Raw genomic sequence first — 23,318 nt, 5'->3', positions numbered from 1 at the left:
GATCAATGCCATTATTTTCTCCAAAGATCCAATCATATTTCTGTTGCTCAGTCAGCTATGTGGGAAACCTGGATGTTTTCTTCTTTGTAAACTCCTTCAATTCCCATCCTGCTACTCTTGAAGTCCGATTGTAGACTTTATACTTTAATGGCAACATCATTCCAGGGCATCCAGCTTGGAACCAAAAATTAAAGGAGGATGTTTGTTTGAAACCTCATTTAAGAAACTTGTTCTTGTAAAACTGGTCTTGTTATTGAGAAAATTGACTGTATCACTCATAAATGTATTTGAAATCCAGTAATATTTCATCTTTGAATGATTGTACTGAGAAGTTTGCCGTATTTTTCAGCTTGAAAGCTGAATGAATGAAACCTTTGGTTGATTGCAACCTCAGTATTGGCTGTAAATGAGGAGATGTGTCCTACATGATGGGATGAAAAGAAAATCTTCATCTCTTCTTTTTAATATTGGTTCCAGGATTTCTGGCTTTCAGTGAGGGTAGTTTGTTGCCCATTCATCTATTTGGAATTGGCCTGATTGCTTTAATGTTAAATGATTAAGTAAATTAACGCAAATACTATTTGTTGCAATGTTTGCAATTTTCATGTTTTTCTCCAGGTGTCTAGGATGACTGTCTTTTTTAAACAGTCTATTGTGTATTATGTCCTTGGTATGCTTGGTATGTATATAACATCCTGTGCAATATGCTAGAGTTGGAGATTAAGAGAAATAACTTTTTTTATTTCAAACCGTTCATGCATTCGGTCCAACTCCGCTCCACGTGAGCAGACGTCAGAAATACCCAAAAGATAAATGTCTATTAAATATATTTGCGACGGGATGCATGATGGAAGTGGAAAGATATTTGCTATGAAACTTTAAATTAAGGAGTGTTAGAGCAGCGGTTTGCGCAATGCTATGCAATACCAGGGTTTCTAATTCGAATCTGGTGTTGCCTGTAAGGAGTTTGTATGTTCTTCCTGTGTCTGCGTGGGTTTCCTCTGAGTGCTCTGGTTTCCTCCCACCCTTTACAACGTATGTAGGGTGGCAGGTTAATTGGGGTATTTGGGCAGCACTGGTTCGCGGGCCGAATGGGCTTGTCACTGTAGTGTATGTCAAAATTGAACATTTAAAAGAAAATTCAATCAAGCCTGTTTGTGATTATAGCTGATGATTCTCATCAGTAATCGCTAATCCAATCTGACTTCCCACCTCATGTTTTGACATTCCTTTTTTCTTCAACTTTCTTAACAAAGACAGACTCTCTCCTTCAGTCGTTTCTAGACTCTGATCATTGTTTCTGAGCACCTCAAACCTTTGTATGCCTCATTTCTACAGATACCATTTTATGCCTAGGATTACAATTGGAAGTACTTTTCTCCTTTTGTTTGTATTCCTCATGACTATCATCTTGCACAATGAAGTGCCCTCTGCTTCCGCTTGTCTTGGTTATATTAATTAGTTTAATCATATGGTGAAATTTGTATGTCACATTTATTGTTTCCATACAAATTAGGGCATTACATTTGTGATATGAATATAATAAAATAAATTTGAATTTGCCTTGTATCTGTGCATCCTTATCCAATTCTCCATTGACCTCTAACCCTGGTTCATTGAGGAACCACATTTATTTTTGTCTCCCTATATATTGTGAGTTTGATTCTAGCAAGTAATCCACAATTCACCTTTTCTTGGTTCTTGTAATTAGAATGTTCATAATGAACACAGAACTCCTTTATTGAAACAAGGGTTCATTTATAACCAACACCAACAGAAATGTTTGAAACAAAAAAAATAGAAAATGCAATAAATGCTCACGGGGTCAAGCAGCATCGGTGGAGAGATAAAAAGTTAAAATTTCAGATCGATTGCTTTTTAGCAACTTTTTGTTTCAAATTAGCAGCATCTGTAGTTTTAATGAAGGAGGTCTGTGTGAAGTGAATTATTTGCTAAAATCAAGCGTATGGTTTGAACAACTGCTGCTTTCTCCCTCACCTTTTTCTGGTATTTTACAGAAAGATTATGTAAGCATGCAACCAGAAACCATCTTCTGTTGGATTGGTAATTTTATCTCCCAGGAAACAAAATGACTACAAAAGCCTGCAATCAAAATCCTCAAGTTTGCACCTTGTTTATATCTTCATCTTTTGAATTAATACAATTGGAAGGAGTGATAATATTAATTTGAATTCACCACCTGCAAATTGTCTATCTATGATTAAATGTTTTCACTTCAGAGTATTGAATCCTTAGAAAGTGAAATTGACAAAAATATATTCTGCATTTTAAAAAAAACTGAGAACAATTACTGATCTGACTTCAATTACTCAATTGTCTTCTGTAATTGTCTCAATAAGCTAACATAACTTTGTACTTGGGCAGGAATTGTGAGGCAAACATTTGCAGCAAATTCCCAGGCAGATTAAACTAAAAATAAGCACTAACAAAAAATAACAGGAAAGTTTTTTTGCTCTTCACTGATTTTTTTTTCTTTGCCCTTAACATGTGAAATTATTCTCAGAGAAGAATAACATTTCCCAAAGCCAAGCTTGCAAAGTGTTAACAACTGTATTGACAAATGTGGCAGCAATTAAGTGGATTAAGGAAGGATTGTTGAGAGAGAAGTTTTAGAGGGGCTTGATGAAGTGAGAGAGATGGTGAAGTGAATTTTACAGAATTGAATGAGCTTGTTGAATGAAAGGGTGGCATTTGCTTGGAGATGCGCTGATGGGAGAGTCACGTGATGGAGTAGTGGCTGGTCGAGTGGAACCAGCCCTCTCCAGAGAAAAGGAAAAAAAATTTTGAAAAAACAGAGCTCAATAAGCATAAAATACAGGAAGAGAAAGGTAAAATTACAGAGAAGAGACAGAAGTTGGCACCCAAAAGAGAAAGTAAGAATAACAGAGAAAAGGGAAGAAGGAAAATCACTGGAGAAGAAAGAAGGCCTCACCTGCACGTCGGAGCAGAGAGCCACCGTGGAGAAGAGCGGCCGATCTCCGATGTTGGTGAGTCCCCAAAGGAGTGGTGTCCTCCCGACCGGTGGACTTTTCCCGCACGCACGAAGAGTTGCGCACGTGTGAAGAGTTTTGCGTGCGCAACTGCGCAAGTAAAAGAAAAGGTTAACACCAGCAGGAGGGGGACTCAGCTGAGGAGTGGCCAGCTGTAGAGCGACCAGCTGAGAGAGGCCCAGTATCGGGGCATTCGGCTGGGGGAAGTAAGCAAGAAAGAAGAAAAGAAGAGTAGTGAGAAAAAGAATGAAGGGCTGGAAGAGGGTGAGCGGCAACGGGGCGGGAGGCCCGGCGGTGATGTAGAAGCAGCTCATCAGAGAAGGTTGAAGATGGCACAGATACAGAGAAGAGAAGAAGATGGCACAGATACAGAGAAGAGAAGAAGATGGCACAGATACAGAGAAGAGAAGAAGATGGCACAGATAGAGAAGAGAAGAAGATGGCACAGATAGAGAAGAGAAGAAGATGGCACAGATACAGAGAAGAGAAGAAGATGGCACAGATAGAGAAGAGAAGAAGATGGCACAGATAGAGAAGAGAAGAAGATGGCACAGATACAGAGAAGAGAAGAAGATGGCACAGATACAGAGAAGAGAAGAAGATGGCACAGATACAGAGAAGAGAAGAAGATGGCACAGATACAGAGAAGAGAAGAAGATGGCACAGATACAGAGAAGAGAAGAAGATGGCACAGACATAGAAAGAGACACAGAAAAAGAGGAGGAAGAAGACCAAGAATTTCAAAGGAAAGAAGAAGGTAAAATAGAAGGACAAAATTTAGATAAAACCTTTTTTGAAGAACAAATGAGGTCATTAAAAGAATGGCTATCATTAGAATTTAGTTCAATCAAAAGATACATGAAAAGAGCTGAAGACAGAATGCAAAGCTTAAAGTTGGTCATGACTTAAATAGGGAAAATGTGGAGGAACGAGAAGCTGCTGTAGAAATGGAGATAAATGATTTAAGAGAGAAGTTGGAAGAGAGTGGAAAAAAAATGAGAGAGACACAAGATTTATTGTCATAAAAGATTCACGAATTGGAAAACTACAGTAGGCGAAACAACATAAAAATAGTGGGCCTGAAAGAAGGCAAAGAAGGGTCAGATATGAAGGAATTTATAAAAGGATGGATCCTGAAGGTGCTGGGAACGACAGATTCACACGAAGAAATAGAAATCGAAAGGGCGCATAGAGCACTAGTACCGAAACCACCACCACTTCAATAACTGAGATCCATATTGGTAAAACTTCTAAGATATACGACAAGAGAAAACATACTGGAGCAGGCAAAAAAGGTTAGAGAAGACAATAAGCCGTTGGAATATAAGGGACAAAAAATATTTTTTTACCCTGACATAAACTTCGAACTTTTAAAGAAGAGGAAGGAATTCAACATGGGGAAAACAATCTTTTGAAAGAAAGGTTATAACTTTAGATTAAGACATCCAGCAGTACTCAAAGTATTTATTCCTGGGGAACGGAATGGACTGTGCTCGGACCCAAAGAAAGCCCAAGAATTTGCTGAACGTTTGCAGGACAGGAGAAGAGAGGAGGAAGAGTGACAAGAAGGAAGAAAATATACAAAAATATGTAAATATGTAAAGTAAAGATAATGAATATATAAAGATTTAAAGATGGATAAGAGAAGGGGAAGAAGGGGGAAAAAAAGAGAGAACTTTGTTATATGTACAGAAAAATAGTGTTCTCTGGGGGGGCTGGGGGTGGGAGAATAATGGTCACTGGGAAATCAGTTGACGCTTGCGAGGAAGTTCGCAAACTGAATGGAAAGGGGAGTTGTGGTTGCCGACAAGGGACAAAAGGGCAATCCAAGGAGGGGAGGTTCATTTGGGGTTAAAGGGTTATTGCTTGTGGGGATTGTTGGGGTATTTCGTGTCTTAAAAGTGCATTGTCATATATTGAGATTAAAAAGGAAAACTTAAAAAAAACAGTAATGGGAAAAAAAGGGATGGAGGTGGTGAAGAGGCGGAAAAGAAGTGAAAATAAAGATCTAAGATGGCCATGTTGGACTATATGACCAAGTTTAAATGTATCCCATTGGGAAAAAAACCTCACATATAATTTAAAAGACAAAGTTACAATGTTTGAAAAAACCTGGGAACCTTATATGGAATATAACAGAAAGAGCAGGGCTCTGACCACTACCACTTGAAATGATAAGAAGATAAACATGATCAGATTTAACGTGTATAAGTAGATGATATGTCTTTTTTGTTTGTATTCCTTTTGTATAAAGATATTGTTTTATTGTATTTTATGTTCAATATTTACTGTTTTTGGAGGGGGTGGGAAGGGGGAAGGGAGGGATGGGGGGACAAAGAGAAAATGTCACTGTGAATATTTAAAGAGATGCATCTGTAAATATATTGGTTGATGTGGTTCATAGGGCGATAAATAAAGAATTACAATAAAAGAGATGGGCTGGTGGAACTTAAGTTTCTGAAGGCTGAAATTGTAAAGTTCATTTGGAAGACTTGGTCTGTTGCAGGAATGAAGTTTGTGGCAGGTGAGGGGCTGAGGTAGATTAATAATCTCCCCAGTGTTTGCCTGCATTCAGATCTGGCTATCACACCCACAGTCTGACAATAGGCACTTTCAGATGACCACAACACCCAACTGTAAAGCTGCACATTATACTTCTGTGCAGCTGTCGGGTGGCCATCTGAAATGGGAGAACCTGGCCAGGAGGTCTACTTACCTAACCCTTCTCCAGTAAGTGTAAAATCCTTCTTAGAGTATCCTCCATTGCAGCTGAAAGCAGCCGGGCTGCCAGGGGGTGGGCTGATGACATCGCTGTGACGTTATCAGTCATCGACTCTTGATGCGTTTTTAAAAAAAATCCAGTCGGTGTACAGACTCGTGGTGACCGGTGCAGTTTAATATTATCATCAATATGCAGCATAATATCCAGGTATGGCTTCCAACTGGTCAGATGCAGAAGTCAGATTGCTTCTGGACAATTTAACTCAGGAGGCACAGGAGAAGGAGCTGACGGGGACTGTGAGGGATGGTCCCACAAATGAAAGAATGGCCACTGCACTCTCAGCCAGAGGCCATGCCTGCACAAAGACTCAGGTTGTGACCAAGCTGAAAAATCTCAGAAAAAAATTTCATGTCGTGCTTGATCACAACCACAGGAGTGGCAGTGGTGGAATGGAGTGACAGTACTTCCAGCATTGCCACAATATCTGGGGGTCCAGCTGCTCAGCAGAACCATTAAGCATTGCCAGTGGCATGGAAAGCCCTTATTCACAGGATCTCATCCCAGAGGCATCTCAGGCTGCAAACAGCTTTGCAGAAGGACCGGAGATGCATACCCAGGAGGTGCAGGAGTCCGTGGATGACTCATCTGGCACAGTCCTGGATGGCCCCCAAAACAACAATGCACCACTCGCTGACCGTGCAAGTAGCGAGGTGGCACTTGCACCAGGGGACACAGATATAGTGGCATTAAAGAGGATTTGTTCATTGAAAACCACATTATTTAAATACTGATGCACTTTTCATGATTTGACCCTTGGTGCCCGGTCCAAGATGCAAGCGGAGGAGGCCAACAAAGGTGCAGGTTATTGCTAAGGAGCTTCAGAACATGATGTCCGCAATGGACCAGCAGGAAGTGGAGAGGGACTGCCAGTGTGCAGAGTTGGCTCTGGAGCTGCAGAGAGAGCTGTTTGCAGATTTGAGGAGCCACGAGAATGCTGTTCACCAGTCTGAGGGTGACCGGCAACTGCAGGCGGTGACATGCTTGCCATCCACACTTGAGCACCTCAGTGCAGCATTAGACAATCCTCTATCTTCCAACAATTCTTTTCCCAAATGACCGACTGTCATTCCCAGTTCCCACACCCCTATGGATCACCATCCATGTACCTTCCCCCTCATGCTGGTCCACAATATCGTTCAACACCATTGCGTAATGGTGGCAGCCACTTGAGGAGGTTGAAGATGCTGGGGTGCAGCAGTGTTTCCCCACCCCCCCCCCCTCCTCCTCCTCCTCTTCTCCTCCCCCATTCATCTCATTTTTGGAATGAGTTGTGTGTCTGCCTGTAATCATGTTAATGCTACCCCCAGTCACAAGCCGCTTTTGATGGTAATTTGTGCAATACGTTATGCATAATGTGAAGGATTAGTAGGAGCTGGGTGGTGAAGTTGTAGTTCTTTAAACGTTTTGTGTTCCTTTTGTGTCATATCTGTTTACCTGCTGTATGGGGTGGATTTGCACTGTCTTTTCTCCATTCCATTCAACAAAGCAAGTCTTTTGCAATAAGTTTAATGTTTACGGCGTGTTATCTACCTCAAGTATATATGAAACCATACAAGTGTTATTGAAGAATTTTTTTGTTAGTTTCAAAAAGAATACAAGTATCATCTACTTTGTCACTATTCTGATCAAGCAATAATTAGTCTGTAATCTGGGGCCAGGCTTCTGGTTCCCGTCACAGCCTTTGGTCTAGGGTTGGGGATTGTGGGGGGGGGGGAGAGGCAGTGGTGGAAGTTGGGTTGGTGGGTGTGAGGGACACACCTGCATCGCGGCGATGGCGACCCCTCAGATCCACCCTCTACGGCAGGGGTGTCAAACTGCAATTCACAGAGGCCAAAATTAAAAACTTGGACTAAGTCGTGGGCCAAACTAAATATTTATTGAAAATTTTCAACAACATCTGCATGTTTTCTCTTCTTTCAACATGTGTAATGTTAAACTTTTTCTTATTAAAATAAATGTTCAATAATAGTTTTGGTTAAACTCTTTCTAGAAGAAGCATTATCAAATGAGAAATAAAATATTCAATAAATAATATTTCTCTATAGCCTTTAAGTTCCTTTTAAATGTTTTTTCACAAGCCAACGTCAAAAAAATAACAACTTGCTTCAATGACAAACAGGTTTGTCTTTTAAAATGATGAACATATAGTCTGTCTCCCAACTGTCTTGAAAGGTCCTGTTTTCTGTCTTTCGTTTGGCCATTTTTCGTAAGGGGTTTATTACATGTGAGTTCGGCGACAGGTCGTAGATGCTAATGAAAGTAAAGAGAGGAGGTGGGGGCGATTAGCGGGCTGACGCCAATGCATTTGCAAAGCATTCTGGGATTTGTAGTATTAGCTGTGCTTGCGGGACAGCTCTAATACATATTTGATATGATCTTGCGGGCCAAATATAATTATATCACGGGCCAAATTTGGCCCGCGAGCCTGAGTTTGACATGTGTGCTCTACAGAATGGACATAATCGCCGAATGTATGACCTGTACTCCATTGGGTTGGGGTGATATGCTCGAACCAATGTGCACTCGGGCAAAAAGTTCTCCTTGTTGAGCTCACATACATTGTGCAGCACGCAGCAGGCAAACACAACATCTGGGACGAAGGCAGATGCAACATCAAGACGCTTGGACAAGCATCGCCAGCGGCCTTTTAGAGCAAAGGCATGCTCCACCACTATCCTAGTGGAATTCAGCGCCTTGTTAAACTTTTGCTGGTCTGCATCCAGTATTGATGCTGTGTGAAGCCCTTCATCAGCCAAGCTCTAAGGGGGTATAGCGCATTGCCCACAAGATGAGCTGGGACCTCCACTTCATCAACATTTTTGGACACCTGCGGGGACAAAAGCGCAGAGATGCCATTAGTTCACTGACCTGCCTGTTTAGCCATGAGGCATGAACAACATCATCGTGAGGTGCGTGTAAGGGTTATCACTCACGTCACGTGCAAAGAGGTATTCACCCTGCTCCTCCGCCTTTCTGTACAGAGGGGAGTTGGCAAGCACACGTGCATTATGCATGCTGCCAGATCAACCCACAAATACGTCCGAGAAGCTGAATAAAGTAGCCTGTACCAGTGAACATTGGGCAAGCGAGATGCAAAAAAAAAAGTCAGGCTGCAACTCACCAGAAATTGTGGTCAACAACCACCTGCAGAACCACGGAGTGCCAGACTTTGCAATTGTAGTTGGCCACGGGATCCACGCTAGGATGATAATGGGAATACGAGACCTATTGATGGCGCCTTTCCGCAAAGCCGTCAATTGTCTCCTAGAGGTGTGTTCCACTTGGCAGGGCGATTAAACGCTTACCGAGGATGCCCTTAAAGGCTCCTGCCACCTGCTGTGCCACCATACACACAGTGCTGACGCCTCTCCCGACGATGGCACTGATGGATCGATTCTCACGGGGGTTGCTTTCCACCACAGGGCCACAGCCAGTTGAATTCCAGGGACCAATGGATGCTGTGCATCTGGCCTATGAGGCTGCAGGTGAGGTTCGATGAGTTCCAGGATGAAGTTGAAGGTGCCCCGCGTCATACGGAAGTGTCTCCTCCATTTGTCATCATCAAATTTGTTGAGCACATTACTCCAGAATGCAGCCGCCTGGGATCTGTTCAACCTCCATAGAGACCGATTTGTGATCACGGCCAGTTGACTGAAATGCAGCATTCGCATTCGTCTGTGGTGCCTATACGCCACAAGCCTTTCTACCTCCATTTGCTGCCTGCTAGCCAACAACCTTTGCAGGGATTGTCCTCTGATTTCACTTACGCGCTGTTCAGATCGCATGGAGCTGATAAGACCCTTAACAAATTTCATGATCTCACTGAGGATTTTTACGTAACTCGTCCTGGATGCAGGCGCAGGCTGACAACATCCCCATAAGCATTTCCCTTCTGTCCTCCATGCTCCCAATTCTGTGTTCCGCTTCAGCCTGACGCACTGCTATAACGTCAAGGCAGTGTGGCCGGGACTAGGCCACTGTCACGAGGAGCCGGTGTTAGCTGGTAGACAGCTATCAGTCAGCTGGCACGTTCAAGTGCCAGAATGGCATCCACTCCCTGGCCACCTAAACGTGCCAGCTGAACTCCCCTTGCCACAACTGCTGGCGGATGATCTTTGTGTGAACACCTGAAAGGGGCTAATAAGAAGAACTTGGAAGGGATGAGCAAGTGCTGAAGATGTAACACTGTGTGCTGTCAGCAGGTATGTGAAAACCTTGCAAAACTTGTATAGAATACAGAGCATCAAAGTGAGCTATTTGCAAGGGAGAGCAATGTACAACATGGTGGAAGAACCGGTCTGCAGTCTTTATTGTTTGCCTTTTGGGCATGTGTTTACATTTTATTGGACTCCTTTTGATCTTTTTCTCTCTTTCCCCCCCCCCCCACCTCCAAATTCTACAAAATATTCAGTCCTTTTCTCTTCATGTGTTTATCAATTTCCCTTAAAATGGTCGGCCACACGCATTCTAATGACTGCTCCAAACTGATGGAAGAATGTGCTAAAGGAGGAGGATGAATACGGGAGGCTGGATCGCTTCCTGCTCAAATCAGAAATTCTGTGCTTGCTTCCTACTCTTGACATATTCAAAAGATCATTGCCAGCTATCGAAGAAACCGAGATGGAGACATGGTTCTTTCCTGCTATTTTTCACTAAACCAAAGGTAACCTGATATCCCTCAAGGAAATGAACATAGTTGCAGCCGCGAGCAACTTGCAGTTATGCTCATTGACCTCAGGATATATGCAATTAGATCATTTCCCCATTGGGGTAATATCAGCAGTGCCCTTGAAGAGACTATGTTGATCAGCTAAATATAACTACTCAATTCCAGACTCCATTGCACACAGGAATAAAGGTCGTGTTGAGTTATTAATGCATGATATTTTGGAGTGAGGTAAATTACTGTTGACTCTTATGTTCTGTTTGACAGAGATAAAGCCTTTCAAATGTAATGTATTACATAATTTTATCAGTTTCAGTCAAACTTTTCAATCGTCCAGTTTTTAGATATTTATATTATCGCTGCCAGAAACATTAAGAGTTTAAAGGAAGAAACCAGGATCATAAATTGGGATAGTTATTGTTCTGTACCCAATCCTCCTCAGTACAGAGTAGGAATTTAAGAACAGAAGTTATTTCACCAAGGTGATATAAAAAAAACTGTTCAGTGAAGATGAATGATCCCAAATTCAAGTTGAATGGGAATTGGTTGCTGTGTTCTGTGCTATATAATCAAGGATCAACATCATGACTGGAAGGTTGATCGGAACTTTTTATAATACAGTCACCTCTGCTCTAACAGCACCATCCAGTTTTAGGCTCTCCAACTTATCAAAATAATTTTTTGTGTCCTAATAAGCAGCCAGGTATAATTGTAACAAAAATATGACATTGCATTTAATTTTAAGAATTGCAGTGAAATTGATCTTATCCTCCTGGATATATGAAAATGTGTGACAAAAAGTAAACTATTGCAGATTAAATGTCATTGCAACATGTCAGAGCTCATATACAATTTTTTTTTCCATATGGTTATACCTGCCCTAAATATCTGCAGCTTTGGCTCCTGATTGAAGAGCTGACCCAACAAGATGTTGAGAGCAGAGCAGGTGATCTGGACATTTCCCATCATGTCGCTGAGCCATTCAACCCCACAGTTCAGATGAAGTATTTTGAAATATACATTTGGTTAATAACAGGCAAGTCGATGGTGAGATTGGCAGAAATGGGGATCTAGGAGATGGTATAGCTGGAGCATGTGTCTCTGAGCTTGCTTAACAGATTTGAGGTTCTTTTCAACCCAGCGGATGCATGTGGAAACTGAAGGGAGGAGCCAACTGACCACAGCATGGTTATGCAGAGAGTCCTTCTAATGGAGGAGTGTGAAAGAGAATGTGACGCAGCAGGACAAGAGTGGGAAGTGTTTCAATCGGAGAATAGGCATTTTCATTTGCAGCTGGGAGAAAGGTAAGATGCTTATATGGGACTCCATGAATCATAGAGGACCCTTTCAATCCACTGTCAACAAGAAGGAGGTACAGGAACATTAAAATCAGGACTGCCAGGCTGGGAATGTGATTCTGATGAACAGCATTCTGTAACCAAGTAAATCTCCCCAAAATATTTATTTAAAATTGTATCTTTGTGCATACATCCAATTATTGTATGTTGTGCATGTGTGTGCACCATGGCGAGAGCAACACTGCTTCGTCTAGTTGTATACAGCCAGACAGATATCTTGGGGCTGGAAAGGAACCAGAGGAGGAGAGACAAGCTGCCTTGGTCCTAAACAAAGTTTGCAGATGTGCGTGCAATACATAGGTGTGGTGGAGAAGCTCAGCAGGTCAAGCAGCACATTTCCTATGGTCCACCTGGATACCCTTGTCATTAGATAGATCGAAGGAAAAGAGATCCTGCTGAGACGGTCTGAGCAACTGGTGGCTAAATTGAAAAGTCAAACCATGAATCATGACTCAGAAGTCAAAAGGATCATTACCCAAACCACAAGCAATTTGCTGCAGGATAATGGAACAAAGGAGATGAATGTGTGGATCAAAGACTGGTGTAGGGAGAAATTGGTTTGGATTCATGGGCTATTAGCATTAGTACTGGGGAAGTAGAAAGCTGTTCCTGGATTGAACGACACCTGAATCCATCTGGGAACAAATCGAGTGACAGCTGGAGAGATAAATAAGGATTTTGAATGAGGAGGCATGGGAAGGTAGGTCCCAGTGAAAGAAATGTAGTAATACTGAAAAGGAGGGACAAAAAAGTAGAATTTGAAAGTGATTGGGATAAGGGATAATCAGATTGTTTCAGGAAGGGAACGAGGCAAAGAAGCAAGAGAGAGCATTAACAAATTGGATCTCTTTGGGAAATAATGGTATGATGGCAGATGGGTCTATTGTGGAATAGACTGTTAATGTGTCCATAATAGTTACTTGGTATCTAAATGTGTGAAACATTCAGTGTAATAATTATGCAGGATTGAAACAGGCCCTTTGGCTCAATTCATCCTTCATGAGGTCGTTCCAAGGCAAAAGAGAACAACTGAGTTGATGAAAAGAACATAAGTGGAGTCTGTAAATAAAATGTAGAGAAAATATAAAAATAGTTTGCAATAACTTTAAAAAATGTTTTTTAAATAAAAAGGAAGAGGTGAGTGAAGTCAAATGTAGGTGTCCATGTCAGAAATGGAATAATTCATAATAAAGAACAGGGAAATAGAAACGTTATGACAGCAAAGAAATACTTAGGTTCTCCTTCCAGAAATATTAGGGAGGCAAGAATCAAAGGAAGATGGGAAATTGAAGAAGTTAATGACATTGAAAGGCAACTAATTTGTATTTCAAAATCCTTAAGGACGTAGCTGCAGCGATGTTATTATTTCACAGAACTGCATGGAGTGTGGAATATTTCTTGCACCTTCATTATTTTTCTCAAAAAGGAAAGATAAATCCAGAAAAACAGACTCATTAGTGCGGGAGAAACTGTTACAGCCTCTGATGAAGGATGAGATAACTGGGCACTTTGAACATATCAACAAGATTAGGTCAAGTCAACATGAATTTCTGAAAGGGGAATCGTACTTGACAAACCATTTATAATGTGGAGGTAACTGGTGAATAAATGAGATTAATATGTATGATTTACTTGGATTTCCAGAGCTTTGCATAAAAACTCATCAAAGTTGGTGTGCATTATCAAATCACCTGGACTGCAAATTGATTGACAGACAATATCCAAGGAAGGGATGAAATAGACTTTCTAGGGACTGCTGACAGTGATTTGTGGGTTGGGTGATTGGACCTCCTCCATTCATAATTACTGTCATTGATTTGGATCAGGCAATGAAATGCAGTATATTTTCATTCACAAAGAACACAAAAGTTGGAACTATAAATTCTAAAGAGGGTACATAGAGATTTTAAGTCAGATGAGCAAATGGGCTAAAAATAGTAGATGCAGTATAATTTGGATAAATGTGAAATTATCAACTTAGTTGCATAAACAAAGTTGGTGGATGAAAGTGGAGTTTGTAAGTGCTGATATATAAAGGGACCAACGTGTTCCAGTTCCTGAAATCAAATATACAGGTACAGCAAAAAACAGAGGGCAAGTGTTTTGTTAGTCTTCAGAGCAAAAATATAGGAGCAAACATTTTCTTTTTCCAAAATCAAACTTTATTCACAATAAATGAAAAACATTCCAAGTTCTTTCACATCCTTAGTGTCATATCCATGATTGTATATTGTCCCATTTGTTCTCTATTTACATCATTCCCACTACTGTGGCCCCTTGTAGTTACTCCTCCCTTTGTTGTTTGAGGGACTTCCCCTCAACTCTCAGCCCGTCAGTGGATGGTATCAGATGGACCCTAGCTGTGGCACTTCCTCACAAAGCTCTCAAGTTGGCTGCACCAACGTTCTGCATCCTTCAGCATCTAGTCCTGCAGTTGGCAGCATTGCCTCACCAACATCTTGGTGTGCTGGATGACCAAGTTTCAGGCAGATCTTTCATTGAGTTGATGATCTTCCATCAGCTTTGGATGTCTGTCTTTCTGTGCCTCCAAGGGAACATGCAGCCTTGGTGAGACTATATGTGAGGTATTGTTGCATTTTGAATCTCCTTGCCAAAGAGGGATTGCAACAAATATTCACCAGATTAATCCCGGAGATGGTGGAGGCATCATCTGTGGGAACATTAAGTTGGCTACGTTTGAGCTCATTCGGACTGAAAATGAAAAGCTATCAACTTAATTCTGGTTGAGCAAGACTGGCTGGATGCAAGGATGATGTTCCCCTTAGCTGGGTTTCGAGAACAAAGTGTCACAATGCCTGCTTACATAGCAAGAAGCTGGGAATGAGACGAGGCAAGATTTCTTCAATGGGTAAGAAACCTGGGGAATTTATGACCTGGAAAGGCCAAATCTCTTGATGTTTATAAGAAGCAGAAGAACACATTTTTGGACACAGAAAGGCATTCGGAGATGTTGGGAGGAAGCGGAAATAAGATATTAAAATGCATGATCATTTGGAGCAGTGCAGCAGGTTCAAAAGGCTGAATGGAATCTTCAATTCATCTGTGTTTCCATGGTGATCACTTCAAGTTTTCTTTGATTATATTGAGTTTAGCTGCTGATTTTAAAGCAAGCTTTTGGGAGATGGGTTATTCAAACTGTAGATTTAATGTTATGAACTTGGATATCCACACAGGGGATTGGCGGTAATTTTAAAAAAAATTAGGGAAGCTCACACTGTACCATCATTTAGTTGGTTTGCATCTTGTATTTCACAACACTAGTTAAAATTTTACATGACTGAATGGATAAGGATAGCTATTAGTTGAAGTGATTTGTTGAATTAACAGATTAAAAGGAAATGGCAGATTAGTGTTCAACCGCATTCATCTTGATAACCAAGTGAAAACATTCTCGATGCAGAATTGTGGCTGGTCAAAGAATGAGATGTAAACATTTGTACTCGGCAGTTTGTTCTGCATCTATTTAAGTGAAATTGATTGTTAAAAGGACCAAATGTGGTATGAGGATTTTTCTTGCAAATGGGGTGAATGGTAAAGGTTTGGAATGCACTGCCAGGAGTTGTGATGGTGGCAGATTTAGTTGTGAAATTTGCAAGGGAGCTCGGTTCATAACTGAAAGGAAAACATTTGTAGAGCTTAGGGGAGGGACGAGCTGGAGCTGATGGAAACTCCATGGACAGTATCACCTTGTAACCATTTTGTTCTTCTGAGCAAGCTTTTCACTGTTGCTGTCAGCCTTAAAATGTTGCAAGCATGTGGTGTTCTGGGGTAATAAGCAATTTGGACGGTCGCTTTACACAGACCAGAGTAATTCATAACATTAAAAACCAGAAGTTTGAAGAATAAAAATAAAAAAATCCCTCATTAATTCCCACATAATAGAAGCATAGAACATTACAGCAAGAAAACAAGTAATTCAGCCACTCTAGTCTGTGCCAACCATCACCTTGCTAGTCCCACTGACCTGCCCCCATTCTATAACCCTCCAGACCTCTCCCATCCATGTATCTATCCAATCTATTCTTAAAACAAAAGACTGAGCCTGCATTTACCACATCACATGACAACTCATTCCACACTCCCACCAGTCTCTGAGTGAACAACTTCCCCCTAATGCTCCCCAAACCTTTCCCTTTCACCTTAAAACTATGACCTCTCGTATCTCCCCCAATCTAAGTGGAAAAAGCATACTCTCATCCACTCTGTTTATATCTCTCATAATCTTGTAAACCTCTATCAAATCTCCCCTTATTCTACTTCGCTCCAAGGAATAAAGTCCTAAACTGTTTAATCTTTCCCTGTAACTCAATTCCTACACACCCAGCAAAATTCAAATAAATATTCTCTTGACTCTTTCAATCTTACTGATATCCTTCCTGTAGTTAGATGACCAGAACTGTACACAATATTCCAAATTTGGCCTCACCAATGCCTTAAATAACTTCAACATAACTCCCCAACTCTGATACTCAATACTTAGATTTGAAAAGGCTAAGATGGCAAAAGCTTTCTTTACAACCCTGTCCACATGTGACACTGCCTTCAGGGACCAATGTTGCTGTTTTCCCAGATCTCTCTGCTCATCTGCACTCTTCATTGCCCAATCATTTACTGTGTAGGTCCGACATTGGTTGACTCTTTGAAAATGCATCACCTCACACTTGTCTGCATTAAACTCCATCTGACCTTTTTTTTGGCCCATTCTCCCAGTTGGTCCAGATCGCGCTGCAAGCTTTGAAAATCTTCCTCACTGTCCACAACACCTCCTATCTGATCTAATTTACCACATTATCATCCAGATCATTGATATAGACAACAAACAACAATGGTCCCAACATGGATCCCTGAGGCACACCACTTGTCATAGGCCTTCAGTCTGAGAAGCAACCATTCATAAATGCCGAGTATCATTACCTTTTGAACAAACCATGTGGGTCCTTGTCAAAGGCTTTACTAAAGCCCACGTAGATAGCATCCTCAGCCTTGCCTTCATCTCCCTTCTTGATAACCTCCTTGGAAAATGTCTGCAAGATTCGTTAAACATGACCTACCACATACAAAGCCATACTAACTGTCCTTAATCACCCCTCGACTGTCCAAATATCTTAATATCCTATCTCTCAGAACTCCTTCCAATAATTTACCTTCTACTGATGCCAGGCTCACCGGTCAATAATTACCTGGTTTCTTTTTGGAGCCTTTTTTTAAACAATAGGACAACATGAGCTAGCTTTCAATCCACTATCACCTTGTCTGTGGCTCAGGACTTTTTGAATACATCAGCCAGGGTTCCTGAATTTTCTACACTAGTCTCCCTCAAGGTCGGCAGGAATCTCAGTTGGCTCGGATGATTTTATCTACCTTGCTGTAAGGCAGCAAGAGCCTTTTCCTCCTCAATCTCCACATGTTCCATGATTCTTCTGTTTGATTCCCTTCCTTATGTACTATGCCAGTTTCCTGAATAAATACTGATGCAAAAAAATAAACTGTTGAAAATCTCCCCCATTATGTGAGGCTCCACACATTGTTGACCACTCTAATCCTCTGAGGGACCAATTTTGTTCTTCACTATCCTTTTAATATACTTGTAGAAACCCTTCAGGTTTACCTTCACATTATCTGCCAGAGCAATCTCATGTCTTCTTTTTGCCTTCCTGATTTCTTTCTTGATTTTTCTGTAGTCTTCAAGAACCTCATTTGCTCCTTGTTGCCTTTACTTGCTGTACATCTCCTTGTAGGAAAGGTGGATGAGCTTAGAGCATGGATTGACACATGGAAATATGATATCGTAGCCATCAGTGAAACTTGGTTGCATGAGGGGCATGATTGGCAGCCAAATATTCCAGTATTTTGTTGTTTTAGGTGTGATAGAACGGGGGGATAAAAGGTGGAGGAGTCTTATTGCTTGTTAGAGAAAACATTACAGCGGTGCTATGGCAGAATAGATTGAAGGACTCGTCCAGTGAGGCTATTTGGCTGGAATTGAGGAATGGGAAAGACATGGAAACACTAATGGAAGTGTATTATAGACTACCTAATGGGCTGAGGGAATTAGAGGAGCAAATTTGTAAGGAGATGGCATCTATTTGCAATAAACACAAGGTGGTGGTTATAGGAGATTTTAACTTTTCAAACATTGACTGGGACACGCATACTGTAAAAGGGCTGCAAGGGTTGGAGTTTGTTAAATGTGTTCAAGAAAGTTTTCTTAATCAATACATGAACCAACTAGGGAAAGGGCAGTATTGGATCTGCTATTAGGGAATGAGATTGGTCCATGTGACAGGTGTGTGTTGGTGAACACTTTGGGTCAAGTGATCATAATACTATTAGTGTTAGGCTCAGCCCTAACCTTGTCCATTATTAACCAAAGGTTGAGATTCTTTATTGGAATAAGGCAAATTTCAAGGAGTTGCAAATCGATTTGGAGGGTGTGGATTGGGATAATTTATTTTCAGGCAAGGATGTTACAGGTAAATGGAGGATATTTAAAGGAGAAATTTTGAGAGTACAGATTTGCTATGTCCCTGTGAGGATTAAAGGAAAGGTTAGAAAATACAGAGAGCCTTGGTTTTCAAAGGATACTGGGAATCTGGTTTGGAGGAAGAGGGATGTGTCCAGCAGGAAATATGAGGTGCTTGAGGAATATCATGAGTGGAAAAAATCCTTTAGAAAGAAATTAGAAAGGCTGAAAAGAAATAAGAGGCTGCTTTGGCAGGCAAGGTTAAAAAAAAAATCCAAAGCGTTTCTACATTAATGTTTCTACATTAAAAGTCAAAGAATAGTGAGGGATAAAATTGGGCCCATTGAGGACCAGAGGGGTAGGCTATGTGAGAAGTCAGAAAAAAATGGGGGGAAATTTTGTTTTTTTTTCTTCAGTATTCACTAAGGAAAAGAATATTGAGCCAGGTGAAGTAAGGAAATCTGGTAGTGATGTCATAGATTCTTTGGCTTGGCTTCGTGGACGAAGATTTATGGAGGGGGTAAAAAGTCCACGTCAGCTGCAGGCTCGTTTGTGGCTGACAAGTCCGATGCGGGACAGGCAGACACGGTTGCAGCGGTTGCAGGGGAAAATTGGTTGGTTGGGGTTGGGTGTTGGGTTTTTCCTCCTTTGCCTTTTGTCAGTGAGGTGGGCTCTGCGGTCTTCTTCAAAGGAGGTTGCTGCCCGCCAAACTGTGAGGCGCCAAGATGCACGGTTTGAGGCGTTATCAGCCCACTGGCGGTGGTCAATGTGGCAGGCACCAAGAGATTTCTTTAGGCAGTCCTTGTACCTTTTCTTTGGTGCACCTCTGTCACGGTGGCCAGTGGAGAGCTCGCCATATAACACGATCTTGGGAAGGCGATGGTCCTCCATTCTGGAAACGTGACCCATCCAGCGCAGCTGGATCTTCAGCAGCGTGGAGGTAGTATCGACTATTTTAAAGAGAATAAAGGTGGATAAATCTCTGGGTCCAAACAAGATATTCCCTTGGTTCCTGAGGAAGGCGAGTGTATATATTGGGGGGGGGGGGGGGTCTGATAGAAATATTTAAAATGTCACTGGCCAAGGGGAGGTGCCAGGGTAGGTCATGTTGTTCAGCTGTTTAAAAAGGCCCCAAAAGTAAACCTGATGATAGGCTTATGAGTCTGATGTCAGTGGTGTGTAAATTAATGGAAGGTAATTGAAAAGATAGGGATTGATTAAGAGTAGTTAACACTTTTGTATGTGGTAGATCATGTTTAACAAATCTTATTTTTTTAGGAAGGTTACTAAGAAGGTTGACGAGGGGAAGGCTGTGGATATTGTCAAAACATGGTTTAGTAAGGCCTTTGACAAATTTCTGCATAAGAGGTAGTTAGGAAGGTTCAATCATTAGATATTAATGTTGAAGTAATGAAACGAATTCAACAGTGGTTGGATGGGAGTTACCAGTAGTGGTGGAAAATTGTTTTTCAAATTGGAGGCTGGTTACTAGTGGAGTGCCTCAGGGATTGGGACTGGATCCATTGTTGTTTGTCCTATATATTAATGATCTAGATGATAGGATGGTAAATTAGATTAGTAAGTATGCAGCTGATATGAAGATTAGTGGTGTTGTGGACAGTGAAGAAGCTTGCAGGCAGATATAGGACAGGATAAGTATGAGGTGCTATATTTTGGTAGGACTAATCAGCAAAGGTCATACACATTAAATGGTAGGCAATTGAGGAGTGCAGTAGAACAAAGGGATTTAGGAACTTTCCTGGAAGTGGAGTAAAGTGTAGATAGATAGGGTGGTGAAGAAAGTATTTGTCATGTAGGCCTTCATAAATCAAAGTATTGAGTTCAGGAGTTAGGATGTCATGTTGAAGTTCTATAAGGTATCAATGAGGCAAATTTTGGAATATTGTGTGCCATTTTGGTTGTCAAATTATAGGAAGATATGAATAGAGAGAGTGCAGAGGAGATTTACAAGAATGTTGCCTGGGTTTCAGGGTTTGAGTTACAGGGAAAGGTTGAGCAGGCTGGGACTTTATACCTTGGAGTGTAGAGATAGAGGGATGATTTGATAAAGGTTGATTCATCTTGTATTTGTATGTATGAGTTCTTAGACAACACATGGATGAAGGAAAAGATTCTTTACTTTAAAGTTGATGTAAACAGCCCATGAGGCATATCATGAAGCCTCAAGCCTCCATTACAGATCTTACATACTTCAGTCTCCGGCTCTGTGTCGGCCCCTTGCTGGCATCCAAGTATAATCAAATGGGAGCTGTAAACCTTAAGGCATTGCTAGTTGCATTGCAACATTGATCTCTATTATTACAGAGGTATTTAAAATTATGAGGGCGCCAGAGAGTAAATGTGGAAAGGCTTTTTTTTTCCATTGAGAGTGGGGGAGGTTCAAACAAGAGGACATGGATTGATATTGAAGGGGGACATTTTGGGGGGGAAAACATGAGGGGGAATTTCTTCACTCAGAGGGTGGTGGAAATGTGAAATGAGCTACTGGGAAGTGGTAGATGCTGGTCCGGTTTTAATATTTAAGGAAATGTTGGATAGATATATGGATGAGAGAGGTGTTGAGAGTTATAGACTGGGTGTGGGTCAATGGGACTAGGTGGGAGAAGATGTTCGGTTATATGGTCCTGGGAACAGATCCTGACTGCCAACGAAAGTTTGAGGAATCTGCAGTTGTTATTGGACTCTGGGTTAAATCTTGTAAAGGCTTATTTGTTCATGGATTTAAGCTCACATGCAAGAAGATGGTGATGCAGAAAATGTTTTACATTGTCATGCAAATAATGAAGACAATTATGCTGAATTTTCAATTTCAGAAAATGATGTATGTGAAGTCTGTCTGGAAGAGTGATCCACTGTGTGCACTTAAAAGTTAAATGAATGAAGAGGCCAAAAGATTGAGTGAATTTATGGTGGATTGAATGTACAACTGAACATTAATATATGTGGTAGATGCAAGTTTGATTTTAATATTGAAGGAAAAGTGTTTGGATGAGAGAGGTGTGGAGAACTATGGTGTGGGTCAATGGGACTATGTGGAAGAAGGTGTTCGGCATGGACTAGAAGGGCCGAACTGGTCTGTTACTATGCTGTAATTGTTTTGGTTTTTTTTCATCTGACCCAGATTGCTTATATCCCTTGAAAAAATATTGCAGATTTTTTTCTAGTAATGGGTGATAACAGCTTGTGTGCAAGTTGAAACAACTATCCCAAAATCCATTCATTAAGTGCTCGGAGTGTGAAAATGTTTGCAATTAGTGAAATCAGCCTGTTTGCAAAATTGGAAGTTGGAGTGCCTGCTTCCATGCAGATGCCATTCTTAAACATTGAGGCCAGTAGGCATGCAGTAATTATGTCCTTTGTTGTGAAGCATAGACTTGATATCATGACTGCAATATCATATTCTAGCATTTTAGGTCAGACTTCATAGTTTTCTCTTTGCAGTTTGTGTGAGAGTGGTGGGCTGATCACTTCAGATTTGTTGCCAGAGGCACAAACCTGCCTCATCAATGTCTGATCAAGTGTGCCGAAGTGCTATCCACCTACCTCTGTCCATTCGGGTCCTTTGTAATATTTGGTGATATGAATCTGCCTCACTTCATCAAACAGTTCAACTGAAGAATGGTTTAACCTTCATATAGGCAGGGGATTGACCTCTCCCGTGATTTGTGTAGAAAACATTTCACACTTGGCTTCTGGTGAAATTGACAAAGCAGCATTATTTTCTTGATCAACATGCCTGAACTTCCACATGGTGGATCTGACGTGGTCAATATTAACTTGTTCAAAATGTGGAAAATGAACTAAACTGCACAGTCCTGATCAGTCTGCTTATGACCAATGCACTAGTCATTTGCATATCACAGTGGTGCCATCTACTTTCATTTTAGTGGAGAATCACCAATGGTTTTACTGAGCTAAAGAAAATACACAGCTGAAAATCTCAAGAAGGATCAAGCACATGAAGTAAGTATCCTTCCAACAGTATTTTCTATTGCCCATCAATCTGACCACCAAATCTGTACCAACTCCCCTTCCCCAATGCAACTCACAACAGTTTGCGATCTTATGTTTGCTGGATAAATCCCTCTCCTTGCCACCATTCCAATCCACCAATTTCCCTGTGTCTGTTGATCCAGATCCCTTTTTCTTGGTAAATTATAAGAGCCCAGTTCCTACTTGAAAGCTTTCTAGCTTCAAAGGCTGCATAAGGTTTCAGGGCCCCATCTTTGGAACCCAGCAATAAAATTCTGCGGACCATTTGGGAAATCTGTACAGGTGGGTTATTTTTATATTGTAAATAAGCAGACACAATCTAACTTGTACATTTTTGTAGTGAATGAAACTTTGTGTTATTATTGGCATGTCAAGCACAATGCTTTAATTAGCCAAAAACCTGTTACTCAGGCTAAAATTTGGCTACCGATTATAATGAAGAAAGGTTAAAATCACTTGGAGAAAATAAAAAAAACACTTACACACCAAGGTGCAGAAGGGAAGGGTGAAATCAGCTAGAGCACACATGTCAAACTCTGGCCTGCGGGCCAAATTTGGCCCGCGATATAATTATATTTGGCCCGCAAGATCATTTCAAAAATGTATTAGAGGTGGCCCGCCCTGCAGCGAGAGCCGATGCTGTTTTTTGGTAATGTCACCCCCACCATCCTCCCCTTTCATTGCACATCCTTCCCCACCCCCTAACTATACCCTCCCCCCTAAAACCACCCCTCTTAAAAGATGGACAGAATATTCTCAAAAAGGAATCCAGAATGGTAAAGTTCCACAAACCTTCTGCTGGGAATCCTAACAACACCCGGGCATCAGTTCCACGGGACGCGGAGGGAGCAAGAGTGTTGCAGGTTGACCGTGCAAACTTTGAGAATGGGGAAAACAAAATTGTAACACGAGAAGTCTGTTGATGTCATCAGCCGGCAAGCCAGTTGGAAGGCTCCTCGCACAACCAGTCACTTCTCCCACCTATTGAGCGGTGCGGCGGATT

General features: G+C 41.3%; 1 protein-coding gene across 10 annotated transcripts in view; it reads left to right on the top strand.

Moving 5' to 3' along the window:
- Positions 1–23,318, top strand: part of dtnba (dystrobrevin, beta a) — a 493,032-nt gene that overhangs the window by 7,136 nt on the left and 462,578 nt on the right. For all 10 annotated transcript variants that reach the window (XR_011340480.1, XR_011340479.1, XM_069886546.1 and 7 more), the window contains exon 3: positions 22,210–22,285. Coding sequence is in view for 8 of the 10 variants with exons in the window: in XM_069886546.1 (XP_069742647.1) it covers positions 22,281–22,285 (5 nt within the window). In the remaining 2 variants the exon portion in view is untranslated. The remainder of the gene's footprint in view (positions 1–22,209; positions 22,286–23,318) is intronic.

Source organism: Narcine bancroftii, chromosome 6, assembly GCF_036971445.1.
Source record: "Narcine bancroftii isolate sNarBan1 chromosome 6, sNarBan1.hap1, whole genome shotgun sequence".
Lineage (NCBI taxonomy): Eukaryota > Metazoa > Chordata > Chondrichthyes > Torpediniformes > Narcinidae > Narcine > Narcine bancroftii.
Note: the sequence above shows the minus strand (reverse complement) of the source record. Positions and strands in the feature narration are given on the sequence as shown.